Source organism: Corvus moneduloides, chromosome 24 (genome assembly GCF_009650955.1).
Source record: "Corvus moneduloides isolate bCorMon1 chromosome 24, bCorMon1.pri, whole genome shotgun sequence".
In the NCBI taxonomy this organism is placed as follows: domain Eukaryota; kingdom Metazoa; phylum Chordata; class Aves; order Passeriformes; family Corvidae; genus Corvus; species Corvus moneduloides.
This window is the reverse complement of record NC_045499.1, coordinates 482,908-500,467: the sequence shown is the minus strand read 5'-3', so window position 1 is coordinate 500,467 and position 17,560 is coordinate 482,908. Positions and strand designations below refer to the sequence as shown.

General features: G+C 54.2%; 2 protein-coding genes and 1 long non-coding RNA gene across 4 annotated transcripts; 1 reads left to right on the top strand and 2 right to left on the bottom strand.

Moving 5' to 3' along the window:
- Positions 1 to 3,199: 3,199 nt before the first annotated feature.
- On the bottom strand, positions 3,200 to 3,940 carry LOC116455552 (olfactory receptor 14J1-like; the record flags this gene model as incomplete). The annotated part of the gene is made up of 1 exon (XM_032133519.1): positions 3,200 to 3,940. A coding segment is annotated over one exon (558 nt), but the record flags the coding sequence as incomplete, so codon positions are not given.
- Positions 3,941 to 3,945: 5 nt separating this feature from the next.
- LOC116455496 (olfactory receptor 14J1-like) lies at positions 3,946 to 4,573 on the top strand. The gene has a single exon (XM_032133435.1). The coding sequence runs from the start codon at positions 3,956 to 3,958 to the stop codon at positions 4,571 to 4,573; it is 618 nt and encodes a 205-aa protein (XP_031989326.1). The 5' UTR covers positions 3,946 to 3,955.
- Positions 4,574 to 11,920: 7,347 nt separating this feature from the next.
- On the bottom strand, positions 11,921 to 15,786 carry LOC116455497. Of its 2 annotated transcripts, none has more exons than XR_004244404.1 (4): positions 15,738 to 15,786; positions 13,946 to 14,031; positions 12,603 to 13,341; positions 11,921 to 12,234 (listed from the first exon to the last, which is right to left on the bottom strand). It is a non-coding gene; the product is annotated as an uncharacterized LOC116455497 (long non-coding RNA). The 2 variants fall into 2 exon arrangements; XR_004244403.1 differs by lacking the exon at positions 15,738 to 15,786 and adding an exon at positions 15,311 to 15,727.
- Positions 15,787 to 17,560: the final 1,774 nt, after the last annotated feature.

Sequence of the window (17,560 nt, the reverse complement as noted above, 5' to 3'; positions counted from 1 at the left end):
AAAAAATTAGCTTTTGTATTCATTTTCTTCAGAGAGAGAATAAAGAGAGAGTAAAGAGAGAATAAAGAGAGAAAGAGGGAGAGAAAGAGAGAGAGTAAAGAGAGAGAAAGAGAGAGTAAAGAGAGATGGAATAAAGAGAGAGGGGGAAAAGAGAGAGACAATAAGGAGAAAGAGAATAGAGTGAGAGTAAAGAGAGAGAATAAAGACAGAGAGAATAAAGACAAACATTGCTGCTAAAGAACGTCCGTGCAGTCCCTAACGCCTTCGCACATCGGCCCCAGTGTCCGTGCTCGGGGCTTCATTTACCAAGATATGAATATCGATCTCATATCGATATCCAGCTGGGACAGACAAAAGCTCTCTAACAGTTTAGAGTTAGAAAGTGAATGTTTTATTGGCGCCGGACAGTGGCGTGGAACAGCTTCCTAATGCGCAGTGTCCAGCTATGAACGGTTACCGAGTTCATTTATCCACAAAAGTGATGAATATCGAAAATACAAATACATATTTATAACAGTGACCCCTCCCATTCTCCGCTTCGTATGGAAATGAGCTTTAATGTCATTAAGCAAGCCTAGTGCGTGCTCTGAATTGAGTCGCTGCTCTCGAATTGGGTCGGTGGTCCCAGATAGGTGAAGTAAGCTCATCTCCCTCACTTGGACCTTTTTTGCCTTTCTGAACTTTAACAATCCGAATTACTTTAGTGACCTCCAAATCTCCTCTTGCCTGACTTTTGAATAGGTTCCCACAGAGGGAGGAAATTGGGAATTGTCCTTGTTCCCTACACCAACTGATCAATATTTCTGTTCCTCGTTCTAAGCACAGCTAAACGAACATACAAATGACAGATCATCATTTATTCCGTAATCAATTACTAACATCTTAAAAACCATTTCAAATCTAGCTCTCTTAACTATTTTAATTAACTCTAGTCCAGCTCAAATTCTTTCTTATTCTAACTCATATCAACACAGCTAGACTATAACTAAAATCTTTATGTTTCTTTTAAATCTATGTTTCAGGATGTCACCATGGCCACGGGTCTGCCCCAGGGCAGAAATCCCCTGCGGAGGTACCGGGACCGGCTGTGTGAGATGGGACGCCAAACACACCGGCTTTAGTCTCTTTGAGATGAAGAAACGTGAGTTTTAATCTCTTTGGACAGAAAACTACTTGTGATTGCATCAGTCAGTTGTACATGGCATTCAAAAGGCATAATAAATACTAAAAAGGAATAATGATAAATAGCTGTGGTTCAAAAGGCATAAAGAAGTAGTTAGGTGCAACATATCTACTGACAAAAGATTTAATAAAAGAAAAACTATACTGTAATAAAGTCTTTCTTCTGCATTTTCATCAGAGGTTGTTCTTGGGTTTTTAAACTTAAATTTCTTGTTTCCTCTGATCTGCTTTGTTTTGCAACCATTGAAGCTCAAATGAGCAACATCAGGACCAAATCAACAGTTGGGTGCAAAGCCTCAGAATGAATGTGGAGCTAATGGAGGATTCACGTGCTTTAGACACGTGTGTGCACAGGCGCAGAAAAGTATCGCTCCTTTTGGAGGCTGCATTACAGCACACGGGTGGTAAAATCAGATTTACTCCTGTTTTCACAGGCTTCCCGGGCAGCACTTCTCAAGGATCTCCTCAAGTCCAGTGAGTGAGCGAGGACAGATCAAGGGCGGTTCTGGATAATCTATTTTCACTCAAATTTTCCAACTCCTTACACTGGTTTGAAGTGCCAGTGTCCATTGTTTGAGCCAGCACAGTGGAAAGGAGCAGCACAGCTGAACAGAGAAAGCGACTTTTGCCCTCAGACCAGAGCAAGCAGGAAGGCACACGGCTTGCACACATGAAGGTCTCTTGTCCATTCCAAGAAAAAGGCATCCCTCAAAAGCAAAGATTTGTTGAATTCAGTGTAACAATACAGTGATTTCAGGGAAACAGTTGAAAGGAATGTGATGAATGTGTCTCTGCAAACAGACCCTGTGAATCTGCTGGTAGGCAGGGCCAGGGACTTGTAGGTAGGGAAGTGACAGAAGAAACTATCAGCTCGAGAGTCTTCCTGATGCAGAGTGAAGAAGAATCTGCAACCAGAATCAGCATCCATTGAGCACCTTGCACCCAGCATCAGCCCTGGATCCCCCAGCTCCCATCATCCAGCTCTGGATCCCCCCAGCTCCCATCATCCAGCTCTGGATCCCCCCAGCTCCCAGCATCCAGCCCTGGATCCCCCCAGCTCCCATCATCCAGCCCTGGACCTGCCCAGCCCCCTCACCCAGCTCTGGAACCACCAGCCCTCCACTCCCAGGCCTGGACCCCCAGCTCCCATCAGCCCTGGATCCCAGCCCAGCTCCCATCAGCCAGCCCTGGTCCCTGCCCGAGGTGCCCCACGGCCACAGGGATGGGCATGCGGAGCTCTGTGCACAGGAGCTCATCCCAGCCCTGCATCCAGGGGGTTCCCAGGGGATGGCACTCTCTGGGAACTCCAGGAACAGCTGAAGGTGTTTGTGCTCGCTGCTTTTATGCCCCCCCCCCCCCCCCCCAGGGTGTTCAGGGCTGTGTCTTGTCCGTGCACTGCAAACACGGAGCCCTGACCCAGTCACTGGATGTCCCTCCATGGAGGGAAGAACAACCTCTGTGACCTGGGCAGAGAGGCCCCTGCTGGCAGCGGCGCTGGCTTTGCCAGGGCACTGCTGGGTGCCCCCACCCTGAGCACTGCCACCCTTTGCTGCTCAGGGCTGGTTTCCTCTCCAGGGCGCTGCGTTGGGCACATCCTGGAGACAAAACTGGGAAGGAGATGGAAGCTTTCAGGCCCTGCACTGGGGAGATGCCGTCGCATGACGGAAATGCTGCTGCAGAGCCCAGCTCTGTCCCAGCAGTGCCCACGGCCTGTCCCTGCCTGCAGTCCCTGGGCAGTCACACAGCAGGGCTGGGACCGAGCTGACAGAGCCCTGAGGCCTGAAACCAACGCAGGGGCTCTGCAGGGGAGTGTGGAAGGGAAGGAAGAGGAGTCACGGAGGAGAAGTCCTGAGGCTCCCTGGCAGTGCTCTCCTGCTGGGACTCTTTTCTCCTCCAGCTCTGCCCAGAGGCACCGACCCTGCAGCTCCAGAGAAGTCAGGGAGGAAAGATGCCAGGGAAACAAGACAACACAGGGCTCTTTCTTTTGTTCCAGCACACGCATAGTGTAGTGCAGCTCCCCGTTTATACAGTCTCTGGGTCACACTGGAAAGGCAAATACCAAATTAAAAATGGAACAGACAAAGATTTTTGTGAGAACAAATTCACAGCAGCGTAACACCTGTGTCAGCAGCAACAAACACAAGACACAGAGTGGGCATTAATGAGTCACATCAGAGCAGCTCTGCAGGAGAAGGAGAGTTTATTGCTGCTGAAAACAACCAGTGATCCTTTTCCTCAGGGCATCCCTGAGCTCCTGGTTCCTCAGGCTGTAGATGAGGGGGTTCAGGGCTGGAGGCACCACCGAGTACAGAACTGACAGGGCCACATCCAGGGATGGCGAGGAGATGGAGAGGGGCTTCAGGTGGGCAAACATGGCAGTGCTGAGGAACAGAGAGAGCACGGCCAGGTGAGGGAGGCACGTGGAAAAGGCTTTGTGCCGGCCCTGCTCAGAGGGGATCCTCAGCACGGCCCTGAAGATCTGCACATAGGAGAAAACAATGAACACAAAACAGCCAAAGAGCAAACAGACACTGACAGCGATGAGCCCAATTTCCCTGAGGTGGGATTTGGAGCAGGAGAGCTTGAGGATTTGGGACACTTCACAGAAGAACTGGCCCAGGGCATTGCCCTGGCCCAGGGGCAGGGAAAATGTATTGGCCGTGTGCATGAGAGCGTAGAGAAAGGCACTGGCCCAGGCAGCTGCTGCCATGTGGGCACAAGCTCTGCTGCCCAGGAGGGTCCCGTAGTGCAGGGGTTTCTGTTTGTGTTCTTTATGGGAGTAGAGGTTTCCCTCCTCACCATCATGTGCTACGACCGCTACGTGTCCATCTGCAAAGCCCTGCACTACGGGACCCTCCTGGGCAGCAGAGCTTGTGCCCACATGGCAGCAGCTGCCTGGGCCAGTGCCTTTCTCTACGCTCTCATGCACACGGCCAATACATTTTCCCTGCCCCTGGGCCAGGGCAATGCCCTGGGCCAGTTCTTCTGTGAAGTGTCCCAAATCCTCAAGCTCTCCTGCTCCAAATCCCACCTCAGGGAAATTGGGCTCATCGCTGTCAGTGTCTGTTTGCTCTTTGGCTGTTTTGTGTTCATTGTTTTCTCCTATGTGCAGATCTTCAGGGCCGTGCTGAGGATCCCCTCTGAGCAGGGCCGGCACAAAGCCTTTTCCACGTGCCTCCCTCACCTGGCCGTGCTCTCTCTGTTCCTCAGCACTGCCATGTTTGCCCACCTGAAGCCCCTCTCCATCTCCTCGCCATCCCTGGATGTGGCCCTGTCAGTTCTGTACTCGGTGGTGCCTCCAGCCCTGAACCCCCTCATCTACAGCCTGAGGAACCAGGAGCTCAGGGATGCCCTGAGGAAAAGGATCACTGGATTTTTTCAGCAGCAATGAAGTGCTGGTTTTGTTCTCCACAGCTGCAGTGTAACTCAGTGCAGGCCCAGCCTGTCTGCTCAAGTTTTTAGTAGTGGCTGTGTGTGTGCAGGGTTTCCTTTTTCATTTTGTGATAATGTTGTGCACAATGAAACTTTATTTAGCCCATCGACATCCCATTACTGGGATCATTCATCCTATTTAAATTCACTGCTTACACCTCGAATTTTACCCAGAGACAATGGAAATGAGGAGTCACCTACTCTGTGCACTTTAGCAAAATAAAGGATCCAGCAGCAACTTGTTCATCAAAAATGCTTCCTTTGAAACCTCATCTGGATCTGGCAGGGCAGTGCCTGTGTGCAGAGGGGGAGAGAAGCTGAGTCCCAGCACAGCAGCAGGGCCAGGGAGCAGCAGCACTCGGTGCTTTCAGAGCTGCTCTGTTTATCCTTCCACGCTGTCCTTCTGTCCTTGTGGGAGTCCTCAGCTCTGGCTGCTGTGCTGCTGTCCTGCTCTGTGGCACTCCTGTGAGCACAGGAGGGGTTGACAGATTTGTGTTATTTAAAAGTAGACAGCAGTGGCTGGAATTGCTGGGCTGATCAGTGAAGTTTTTCAGAATTTTATGGCCCTGGCATGTGAGTCACAGGTGGATCACAGCGAGTCCTGGAGCTGCCAGCCTGAACATGAATAATAGAATGGACAAAGCTGCAGCTTAAACGTGACTTAAATCCCCAGAGTGGCCAGCCCAGAGATCGTGGTGTGTGAACTGGAACAACCACATTACAACAGGGACTGCAGACCCACCAAAACCCCACCCAAACCCAGCTCAGAGGGGCCATGGTGGCCCCGTGGCAACCACTGGGCACCAAAGCAGTGAAGCCGTGGAGAGCAAGAGGCTCAGTGGCTGACATTTCTGTGGGACGGGGCTGTCGTGTGAGGGGTGGGGGCTTTAGGTCACAGGGGAATCATTGCCCAGGGAGTTTTTGTTCAGGTCTGTAGTGCACTGATGCTGCCTGGACTCCAGGCACCCACCAAAGCTGCTCTCTCACTCCTGTCCACAGCTGGACAGGAGAGAGAAAATATAACAAAGGGTTCATGGGTTGAGACAAGGACCAGGAGAGATCTCTCATCCAACACCGTCCTGGGCAAAAGAGGCTCAACTCACAGATATCAAGTGAATTTATTAATAACAAAATCAGAGCAGGATAATGAGAAGTGAAAGAAGAGCTTTCAAAACACCTTCCCCCTCCCCTCCATCCTTCCCACCGATGGTGCAGGAGACAGGGAATGGGGATTGTGGTCAGTTCATCTCCTGTGGCTTCTCCCGCTGCTCAGGGAGAGGAGTTGTTCCCCTGTGAGACCGTGGGGTCCCTTCCCACGGGAGACAGTTCTCCGTGAGCGTCTCTGACGTGGGTCCAGTCTGACGAGCAGCAGCCCCCCCAAAACTGCTGCGGCGTGGGTCACTCTTCCATGGGGTCAGTTCTTCAAGGCCAGGCTGCTCCAGCCTGGGAGCAGGGCCCCTCTGCACCGGGTCTGCCCCTGGATCCCAGCCTCCTGCAGGCATCCACCCGCTCCGGCATGGGCACCTCCCCCAGGGCTGCGGGTGGATCTCTGCATCCCCCGGGGATCCCCAGGGGCTGCGGGTGGATCTCTGCATCCCCCGGGGATCCCCAGGGGCTGCGGGTGGATCTCTGCATCCCCCGGGGATCCCCAGGGCTGCGGGTGGATCTCTACATCCCCTGGGGATCCCCAGGGGCTGCAGGGGCACAGCTGCTCCACCATGGTCTCACCACAGCCTGCAGAGGAATCTCGGCTCTGGCTCCTGGAGCACCTCCTGCCCCTCCTCCACTGCCCTTGGTGTCTCCCTGTTGTTTCCCTCACATGTTCTCCCTCCTCCACTTCTCTGACTACAAAAACACTGTGTCCCACTTTGTTTTCATTTCCTTCTGAAATCTGATCTCACAGAGTGTTCCCAGCCTCTCTCAGTGGCCCAGCCTTGGCCAGTGCCATGTCCATCTTCAGAGCCATTGGGGATCGGCTCTGCCAGACATGGTGGAAGCTTCCAGCAGCTTCTCACAGAAGCCACCTCTGTGGTCCCCCCGCTACCAAAAACCAGGCCGTGCCAAACCAACACACACAGGAAGGAAAGCACAGAGCCCCAGCGCTCCAGGGCAGGTGAGAAGCAGCTCTGGCCATGCCAAGGTCAGCCGGAGCTGCCAGGCGGCCCCAGGAGCCCAAGGCAGCCAGAGCTGTTCCATGTTCCCTTGATTCTGTGGGCCCTGCAGGGTCACAAAGGCCCCTCAGTTCTTTGGGCCCAGCAGTGCCACAGTGGCCCCTTGGTTCCATGGAACGCCACAGGGTCACAATGGTCCCCTTGGTGCCACCAGCCCTGCAGGGTCACAACGGCCCCTGGGTTCCACGAGGCCACGCAGGGTCACAGTGGTCTCCAGAGGAAGGGCAGCACCGAGCCCCAGGGTTTCAGGGCCAGATGAGGCACGGCCACCAGAGGCCAAGGCCAGCCACATCTGTCTGTCCTGGCAGGTTTGTCTGGGAGCAGCCCTTGGATACTGGGAATTTGGGAGGTGGAATCCCAGTTTTGGCCATGGGCACCTTGTCGAGTAACGCAGTTCTGTGCTCGCTGCACGAGCTCTGGCGTGCCCTCGGTCAGAGAGAGTCCAGCTGTGTTACTTCTGTGTGTCGCAGAAGCGACTTCAGCATCAGGAAAAGTGCTGCTGGCTGAGCTCGCTGGCTTCTTTGCAGAGGAGACACAGCAGGAGCTGATGATATCGGCTCACGTTAGTTCGGAGATAAAGGAAGAGAGAGAGGGTTCTGGTCTGGCTTCCAACAGGTTTATTGTCAGAAGTTTAGCAACCAGAACATGGCAATGATCTTAATCTGGGATCCCACTGAGAGGCTTTTCCCTCAGTTTTAGAGGGGGGTTGAAAACCGCGGGCAAAGGGGAAAACAACCAATGAGTTACAAGCCAGGGGGAGGATACAATTCAACAAGAACTACTGGGAGATACAACAAAGAACCAGTGAACAACCGAGTAAGAGGGAATTCTCCCAAACAGGGAAAGGCAGTTTGGAGCCGGGCGCAGCCCCGGGGGGATGCGGCTTAAGCTTCTGAGCTGTCCATCGACCCACCCTGCGAGTCTGTGTCCCGGGGAAATTCGATCCACGGGAGGGTCCGGGGCTGATCGGCATCTCGCTGCCCCAGCCCAGCAGTGGGCTGGGTCATAGCAACAGCTGAGAAGGATGGGGTTTTTCCACATGAAAGAAAAGCACAAAGTCCAGGTGTTTTGGAAGATGATGAGAGGTGGCCACCATGGGCGAGGGCAGCCAGACCTGTCTCTCATGGCAGCTTTTGTCTGGGAGCAATCCTTGCATAGACAGAATTTGGGAGGTAGAATCTCAGTTTTGGCCATGGGTGCCTGGATGAGAAGGACGGTTCTTTTCCTTAGGAAGGAAAGCACGGAGAAGCACGGAGCCCCAGGAGCCCCAGGGCTCCTGAGCCAGCCCCTGCTGCCCCGGGAGGGAATTTGGGGAGGGGGCAGAGGGGGTGCGCAGCCCCCGCCGGGGGATGACCCCGGCCCAGCGCCCTTCGTTCAGCACCGAGCTGGGCTTGGGGCCGCAGGAGGAAGAGGCCGGTGGGAAGCAGATCCTGCAGGGGGGACAGGGCTTGGGCTCAGGGCAAGGTCCTGCCCTGCACACCTGGCTCAGGTGTGAGCCTCCCCCGGGAAGGGAGCGGGACATTCCCATCCCCACGGATCAGGGCTGGGAGCAGCACTGGGACCACGGACATGGAAATACTGGGAGCCACTGGGACCACACTGAGGGCTACTGGGGGCTACTGGGAGCAACTGGGAATGACGGGTGTGTGCTGGAGGCAACTGGGATATACTGGGAATGAATGAGATCATGCTGGGGGCAACTGGAACCATGCTGGGGCAACCGGGGTGACTGGGAATGAGCATGCTGGGGGAAACTGGGAGCAACTGGGAGTGACTGTGTCTGTGCTGGGGGCCACTGAGGTCATGCTTGCAGTGACTGGGACTATACTAGGGGCAACTGGGAGCAACTGGAACCATGCTGGAGGTAACTGGGATTGCACTGAGGGTGATTTGGATCATACTGGGAGTGACAAGGAGCATGCTGGGGGCAATTTGGACTACGTTGGGGGCAACTGGGATATAGTGGGAGCAACTGGGACATCACTGAGGGTGACTGGGAGTGGCTGTGGGCACTCTGGAATCATGCTGGAAGCAACTGGGAAAAAGGGGCAGTGACCAGGAGCATGCTGGGGGAAACCGGGATATGCTGAGAGAGACTGGGAGTCACTGGGATCATGCTGGGAGTGACTGGGAGCGTGGCAATGGCCTGGGCTGGCTGATGTGGGGCCTCAGGGTGCGCAGGGAGCACTGCGACACTGCGGGGCCCCTGGAACTGTTATAAACGACCCAGATCCGATATGGAAATGAGTTCTTAAAATTTACTGAGAACTCAAGAAAAATGGCAAAGCAAAAGGGGGCAGCGCTGGGAGCGTGGCTGGGTGCCAGAGGCTCGCCCACAGAATGCCCATCCTGCCTTTTCTACCCCTGTGATTGCAAACCGCTCTCTGTTCCGAGGTCCACTGGAGACTCCTCCTGGAATCTCCCAGAGTCTTTCCATCTCTGGTTTAGGCGCTTTATATCCCAGCTGGGATCCCAAGAGAGCTCCCAATCAGGGACCTGAGGTGATTTTTCTCTTTTGACGAGAAGGAAGACGAGGAAGAGGGGGAGGAAGAAAAGGAGAAGGATGAGGAGGAGGAGGAAGAGGAGGAAAAGAAGGAGGAGGACGAGGACAAGGAGGAGGAGGAGGAGGAGGATGAGGAGGAGGAGAAGGAGGAGGAAGAGGAAGAGGAGAAGGAGGAGGAAGAGGACGAGGAGGAGGAGGAGGAGAAGGAGGAGGAGGAAGAGGAGGAGGAGGAGGAGGAGGAGGACAACAAGGATGACGAGGAGGACGAGGAGGAGGAGCACAATGATGACCATGAGGAGGACAATGAGGACAAAGCGGACGAGGATGAGGAGGAGGAGGAGGAGAAGGAGGAGGAGGAGCATGAGGAAGAGGAGGACGAGGAGGAGGACAAGGAAGAGGAGGAGGAGGACAAGGAAGACGACGAGGAGGTGGTGGAGGAGGACGAGGAGGAGGAAGAGGAGGAGGAGGAGGAGGACGAGGACGAGGAGGACAAGGAGGATGAGAAGGAGGAGGAGGAGGAGGAGGACAAGGAGGATGAGGAGGAGGAGGAGGAAGAGGTGGAGGTGGAGGAGCTGGGAGAGGAGTTGGAGGAGGAGTCGGAGGAGGAGGAGGAGAGGGAGGAGGAGGAGGAGGAGGAGGAGGAGGAGGAGGAGGAGGAGGAGGACGAGGTGGAGGAGGAGGATGAGGTGGAGGAGGAGGAGGAGAACGAGGAGGAGGACGAGGAGGAGGACGAGGAGGAGGACAAGGACGAGGAGGAGGACGAGGATGAAGAGGATGAAGAGAATGAGGAGGAGGAGGAGGAGAAGGAGGAGGACGACGACAACGAGGAGGACGAGGAGGAGGAGGAGGACGAGGAGGAGGACAAGGAGGATGAGTACGACAACGACGAGGACGAGAAGGACGAGGACGAGGAGGACGAGGAGGACGAGGAGGACAAAGAGAATGAGGAGGAGGAGGAGGAGAAGGAGGACGACGACGAAGACGAGGAGGACGAGGAGGAGGAGGTGGAGGTTGAGGAGTCGGGACAGGCGTTGGAGGAGGAGGAGGAGGACGAGGAGGAGGACGAGGAGGAGGATGACGAGGAGGAGGATGACGAGAACAACGAGGAGGACAAGGAGAATCAGGAGGAGCACGAGGAGGACGAGGAGGACGAGGAGGATGAGGAGGAGGAGGAGGTGGAGGTGGAGGACGAGGACGGCGAGGAGGACAAAGAGAATGAGGAGGAGGAGGAGGAGGAGGAGGTGGAGGAGGTGGAGGATGAGGATGAGGACGAGGAGGATGAGGAGGACAAGGAGGACAAGGAGGACAAGGAGGACGAGGAGGACGAGGAGGACAAGGAGGACGAAGAGGACGAAGAGGACGAAGAGAATGAGGAGGAGGAGGAGGAGGAGGAGGAGGAGGAGGAGGAGGAGGAGGAGGAGGAGGAGGAGGAGGTGGTGGAGGTGGAGGACGAGGATGAGGACAAGGAGGACGAGGATTACGAGGACGAGGAGGAGGAGGACGAGGAGGAGGAGAAGGACGAGGTGGAGGTGGGGGACGAGGAGGAGGTGGGGGACGAGGAGGAGGAGGATGAGGAGGACGAGGAGGAGGATGAGGAGGACGAGGAGGACAATGAGGATGAGGAGTAGGAGGAAGAGGAGGAAGAGGAGGAAGAGGAGGAGGTGGAGGAGGTGGAGGAGGTGGAGGAGAAGAACGAGGTAGAGGAGGACGAGGAGGAGGAGGAAGACGAGGAGAAGGAGGAGGAGGAAGAGGATGAGGAGAAGGAGGAGGTGGACGAGGAGAAGGATGAGGAGGAGGAAGAGGATGACAAGAAGCAGGATGAGGAGGATGAGGAAGAGGAGGAGGAGAAGGACGACAACGAGGATGAGGAGGACGACAACGAGGATGAGGAGGAGGAGAAAGAGGAGGAGGACGAGGAATAGAAGAAGGAGGAGGAGGGAGAGGAGGAGGAGGATGAGGAGGAGGAGGAGGATGAGGAGGAGGAGGACGAGGAGGAGGACGAGGAATAGAAGAAGGAGGAGGAGGGAGAGGAGGAGGAGGATGAGGAGGATAAGGAGGATGAGGAGGATGAGGAGGAGGGAGAGGAGGATGAGGAGGAGGACGAGGAGGAGGAGGACGAGGAGGAGGAGGACGAGGAGGAGGAGGACGAGGAGGAAGAGGAGGAGGAGGACGAGGAGGAGGAGGACGAGGAGGAGGAGGAAGAGGAGGAGGAGGATGATGACGAAGATGAGGAGGACGAGGAAGAGGAGGAGGAGGATGAGGAGGAGGAAGACGAAGAGGAGGAAGACGAGGACCAGGAGGACGAGGAGGATGAGGAAGAGGAGGAGGAGGATGATGACGAAGATGAGGAGGAAGAGGAAGAGGAGGAGGAGGACGAGGAGGAGGAAGACGAGGAGGAGGAAGAAGAGGAGGAGGAAGACGAGGACCAGGAGGATGACGAGAACGAGGACGAGGAGAACGAGGACGAGGAGGATGAGGAGAACGAGGACGAGGAGAACGAGGATGAGGAGGATGAAGAGGCCAAGGAGGCCGAGGTGGAGGAGGAGGATGGGGAGGAGGACGAGGATGAGGACGAGGACGAGGAGTAGGTGGTGGAGGAGGAAGAGGAGGAGGGGTAAGGGTGGAGATCTTCCTCATCCTGCTCCTCCACTGCTGACATCAGGGAATTCCCTGGAGCTGCCAACAGCTGCCTTTGCTGCTGCAGGATTTTGTCTGGCAGCTCTCTGAGGCTCTTCACCTTTGGCAGCGCCGCAGCATCCTTGGAGTCATGGACTGGCACCTGGCAGCTCCAGGACACTTGCTGCTGGGATGCTTTTCTCTGGGAAAATCTTCTTGGACACGGCCTGGCTCCAATTTTTACTTCCAGCCCTTTCCTGCCCATCTGCATGCTCAGCCATGAGCTGCTTCTGCAGATCACCGTGGCTCTGGGGGAGCAGGGACTCCTGTCTGGGGGCAAAGAAAACAAAGACAACTTGTAAGAAGAGAACCTGGAGCTTCTAGTTAGAAGAGAAAAGACTATTCAATCAAGGCAGGGCCGATGGAGGAAACTTTCTAAAATGGAACAAGCAGCAGAAGCACAGGAGTTTTGCAGAAGAAATTCTCCTTCCAGCACTTGGCTTAGCGAAAAAGCCTGATGTTGCTAGGAGAGACTTGTTCATGTCTAGTTTTGGGTAGCAGACATCTGAACATTTAGACTATTGGCTTGCCAGGCTCACGCTATTCAAACCTGGGAGTGAAACTCTTCTAAAAGCTAGAGATGCTTGGAAGAAATGTTTCTGCTCACACCACGACTGGGGACCGTGCATCATTCATACCTTGCACCTGTCCAAAGGCCTTCCTCCGTCTGCGCTCCGGCAGCTCTCACCGAGGCTTGCGCAGGGATGGAGGGTCTTGCCAGAAGTATCCCAAGTGTGCAGATCTTCCTCATCTTGCTCCTCCACTGCTGACATCAGGGAATTCCCTGGAGCTGCAAACACCTGCCTTTGCTGCTCGAGGATCTTCTCTAGCACCATGCCAAAGGCCTTCTCCTATGGCAGCGCCACAGCATCCTGCTAGTCACGGACTGGAACTGGCACCTCCAGGAGAGTTGCTGCTGGGAAATATCCGTCAGCCATTCCCTTACTGCAATGAGCTGGCCTCCTGTTCCTCTGCAAGGCTCCTCCTGGCCAGGTGCATCCTCAGCAATGAGCCGGTTCTGCTGAGAGCCGTGGCTCGGAGGGAGCAGCGAGTCCTGTCCAAAGGGCTTCCTCCGTCTCCAGTCCTGCAGCTCTCACAGGGGTACCAGGTACGGTCATGTCTCCTGCCAGGAGTATCCAACCTGTGGAATTCATCCTCATCCTTCTCCATTGCTGAGGGCTCTAAGTGCCCTGCAGATGGGAACATCTGCCTTTGCTGCTGGAGGTTTTTGTCCAGCACCACACCCAAAGTCTTCTCCTCTCGTACTGCCACATCATTCTTGGAACCTTGGTTAGGGAACTGGCGGCTCCAGGACAATCGCTGCTCTGCCTCTGGCTTGTGGGAGTTCCTTACTGGAGGCCTCCTCTTTTCTATCTCCTGCTTAAACAAGAAAGGCTTCGTAACTTGACTGCTCTATGCCAGCTATGAGTACATCATCTCCTCTGTAACTCTTTTACAGTGGACACAGAGTTTGTTGAAGCTCATTCTCACAACTCTTATCGTGACTATGCCTCATAACTCTTACAACTCTTATTAGTTCATAACCTGGATTATACATCGTCTCTGTCCAGATTAGAATTTTAAAATATACAATACAATTCTCAATATCCTCTAGCTACAAGATGTAACCACACATCTTTGTCCTTTTTTATTTTTGCAAAAACATTGGCAATTGTTTCTCTCTTTTATATTTTTCCCTTCGGAACTCATCTGTTTCCTGTTTTTACTCCCTCTTCTCAGAAGACCTTTCCTTTGGTTTATTCTTGTACTGATCCTCCAATCTTTCCAGGCTACTTTATAGAGATGTAGCGGGTGCAATGTGTACTTAGTAGATAGTTTTTGTTGTTTTGATTTATACTACAGGAAGATGATAAAACACGTATTTTACATTTCCTTGGACGGCAAAAATTTTTTGCATTTTTAATGGAAAATGTACTTTTAAAGTTTGGATAGCATAATTTAAAAAAAATAGTTTCATTACCTGTCCAGTAGCCATAACATAGATCTGTATCCATCATCTAAAAGTAAAGCCAGCCTTTGATTTGATACACACATTGAGACTTTATCCTGTATGAAATAAAGCAGAAAAAATATGCTATTACAGTTTTATCTTCAACTGCACATCACTTCTAACCTTGAGTGAAGGCTCTGCATTATTGAATAGAACCAACGGAGGCAGTGCAGCTCTCGCTTAACACATGATCAGAACCTTAGACTGGTAAGGAAGAGCAGGAAATAGTTTGGCTGCCACCACGAGGCAACAGCACATTCTCCTGTTGACATTCTCACGGTCAGAGTGAAACTGGAACTGAGCAATCCCATTCCTTTGCAACCACCCTTATGCTGCAGAGATGGAGCCCTGAGCTCAGCAATGCCATTTGTGACACCATTTCCCAGGTGGGAAGGCATCCTCCCTTCCCAGAGGTATTGCAATTCCCCTCTCCCCACTCCATTCCATCCGGAAATGGAATGCTGACAATCCATAAAGGTTATACACCACAACACTGGCATGGATTCTTTCCCTTAGGCAGATCTAAGGCAGTCTGTGAGTCGCTCAGCCTCTTGTGCCCTCTTCAAGGGAGCATTTGTAACTTTTCTTCTTACAATAATCCAACCAAACAACTTGGTTACTGCTCCAAGTAATTATCAGAAGCTTTGGCTGTGTTTTCCCATTAGATTTTATTTAACCCAATATTTTGCAAATATTGACACTTCTATATTTGAAATTCCCAGCATACTACAGAGATTTGAGAGGTGATCTTCAAACTTGAGAGGTGATATTGACCACAGAGTAGCAATAAATAGGAAATATCAGGACAAAAGTTAATCCAATACATACCCCCAACAATCCTCCAATTTTTAAAAAAAAAATTTTTTTAATTGTGGAAGAAACAAATTTAACAGCACTGCCATGCATGCAACAAAGTGACCCAGGCATGAAGATGAGCAAGCTGTTGGTCCTTCACATTCCAGTTTTCAAGGGTGACATTAGTGGGACACTGCTTGGAGCACTGCAATGATATCAAAGTAATCCCTTAAACTTCCTGCTAACTGGAAATTTCTTTTAAGATGCACAGATAATATAGGGCTTATTACTTACACATACAGTCAAAAGGAAAAAACAAGTTTCACCACATTCTCATAAACCTCTGGAAATAAAGTCCTGTAAACTTAACTGCCTTTCTTACTTTGAGAAATTGCTACTGCTATAACATTACCTGTACTGGACCTTGTCAATTGGATGCTTTTGCCCAGACTCCTTGCTCCATATATGTCATTTACACCACAGAAAACAAGACAGAATCCTATCCAAGCTAAAAATCAGTGGGAATGGAGAATGACTTACTTGGCAACACCTGATTCTCTCTGTGCAACATGCACTACAGCTTTCTTACGGTCTGATCAGACACTTCTTACGGTAAAGATCATCATCCTATAATCTGGACTACGGACTGACTTCCTGGCCTGACGTGCCTCATCGCCGCCACCCTGATCCATTATCTGGACATTGACTGAGCCTGACCGTACCTTCTGCAACCACCACCTCCCTGGGCAACCTGTGCCAACGCCTGACCACCCCAACAGCAAAAAAAAAATTTTAATATGTCATCCGAATACCCACTGTCTCATTTGAAGGCCACTCCCTCTAGTAGCCCGCAGGCTTCTTTTCAGAAGCGATGTGAGGGGAAGGCGGCTCGCCGCTCCCCTTTGCCCACACGGCTGGCTCCCTTCCAGGCCCGATCCCACCCACAGCAAGGAAGGAACGCACCCACCCACACGCCCGGGGCCACTCCTTCACCGGGGCTCTGTCAGTCCCCCGCCGGGGGCTGGTCAGTCCCTCGCCGGGGGTCACTCCCCCAGCACAGCCCGCTCCCCGCGCCCGCCCCGCCGCCGCCGCTCCCGCGCTGCCGCCCCCACGGCCCCTCAGCGGCACCGGCCCCTCCGGGCCCCGCCCCCGCCCCGCGGCCCCGGCCAATCCCCGCCCAGCCCCGCCCGTCCCGCGGCTCCCCATTGGTGGCGCGCGCTCCGCCCGCGGGCCGAGCAGCGCGAGCGACGCAGGCTCCGCCCCCTGTCCCGCTGCGCGCGCGGAGCGCTCGGCCGTGCCCTGGGGAGCGGCGGCCGCGGGGCCCGCGCGGAGCGGCCGTTCCTTCGTGGCTGCGCCGCCAGCACGGCCGGCAACGCGGGCGCGCAGAAGGCGCTTCGGCCACCGGGCAGGAGGGATCACCGCAGAAACCCAAACGTTCTGCAAGAGTGGGAATTGGTGTCCAAGGACATAGTTTACACCTGCACTTGGCTCGCAGCATCCCCCTGCAGCGCTACGGGCTGGTTACTTTAGGCGGCCACAGAGCCCTTAAAGGGAACTGGGCCGCCTTGACTTGTTAGCAAAGCGGCCACAGAGTCCCTGAATTAGACTGGGCTGCCTGGAGTTGTTACTGAACTCCCCACATTGCATTGACCGTTCTGTGCAATTTCCAGTGGCCCCGCAGAAAAAGACCTGGGGGTGCTGGCCAAGAGCTGCTGAACATGAGCCCAGGTGTGCCCAGGTGGCCAAGAAGGACATTGGCATCCTGGCCTGGGTCAGCAACAGTGCGGCCAGCAGGACCAGGGCAGTGACTGTCCCCATGGTTTGGGCACCGCTGAGGCCCCACTTGAATCGTGGGGTCAGTTTTGGGTCCCTCACTGCAAGAAAGACTTTGAGGTGCTGGAGCGTGTCCAGAGAAGGGAATTGAGCTGGGGCAGGCTCTGGAGCACAAGTCTGAGGAGAAGCGGCTGAGGGAGATGGGGGGGCTCAGCCTGGAGAAAAGGAGGCTCGGGGAGGACCTTCCCTCTCTCTCCAACTCCCTGGAAGGACACCAGCTTGGGGGGGATTCCTAACCATAAGGTATCTATCCCATGATCTTTTGCGCCAAAAAGATTGTCACTGTATCTTTAGGATTTGGCAGCCGGGAAACCGTGGGGAGGATGGACGGCTTTGCTTTAGGGCACGTGTTTTTAAAGGCTGCCCAGGCAGTCGCACATCGTGCAAAAGGTGTACGCTCTGCGCGAGACTTACGGGAATCCTGGAATTCAGTGACTGCGGTGTAAAACTGCCTGCTTCCCTTCTGCTGGCGGATCGGGGCTTGGTTGCTGCGGGAGCTTTTGTGCATTTGGCTTCGGGACTTTGCTACGCTGCAATTCGGCAATGTGATCGAATGTGCCTGCTTTCCCTGCCTCCTTGCCGCTCGGGAATGCACAGACGGTGCACGGTGTGCCGCCTGGAGCCGGGGCTGTGTCCGCCGTCCCCTGAGTGCCCGGGGAATCGCTCCCTTCGCTCCGTTGTGTCCGAGCCGCCGCTGCCCCCGCCCCGCTGAGGGGCCAAGCGTGCAGCGGAGCGCCCCCTGCCGGCCGCGAGTGCCCCCGGCCCCGCCCCGCGCCCGCCGCAGCCGCCAGCGGCCCCTGCCGGGCGTGGCCGTAACTGCAGCAAAGGGCAAACACGAGGCCGGGGGAGCCTCCTGTGCGTGTGCTGTGTTTGTTCTGTGCATATTCTGTACTAAAGAACTGTTACTCCTCTCCTGCATTGTTTAAGCCCCATAATTTTCGAAGTTATAATGATTTG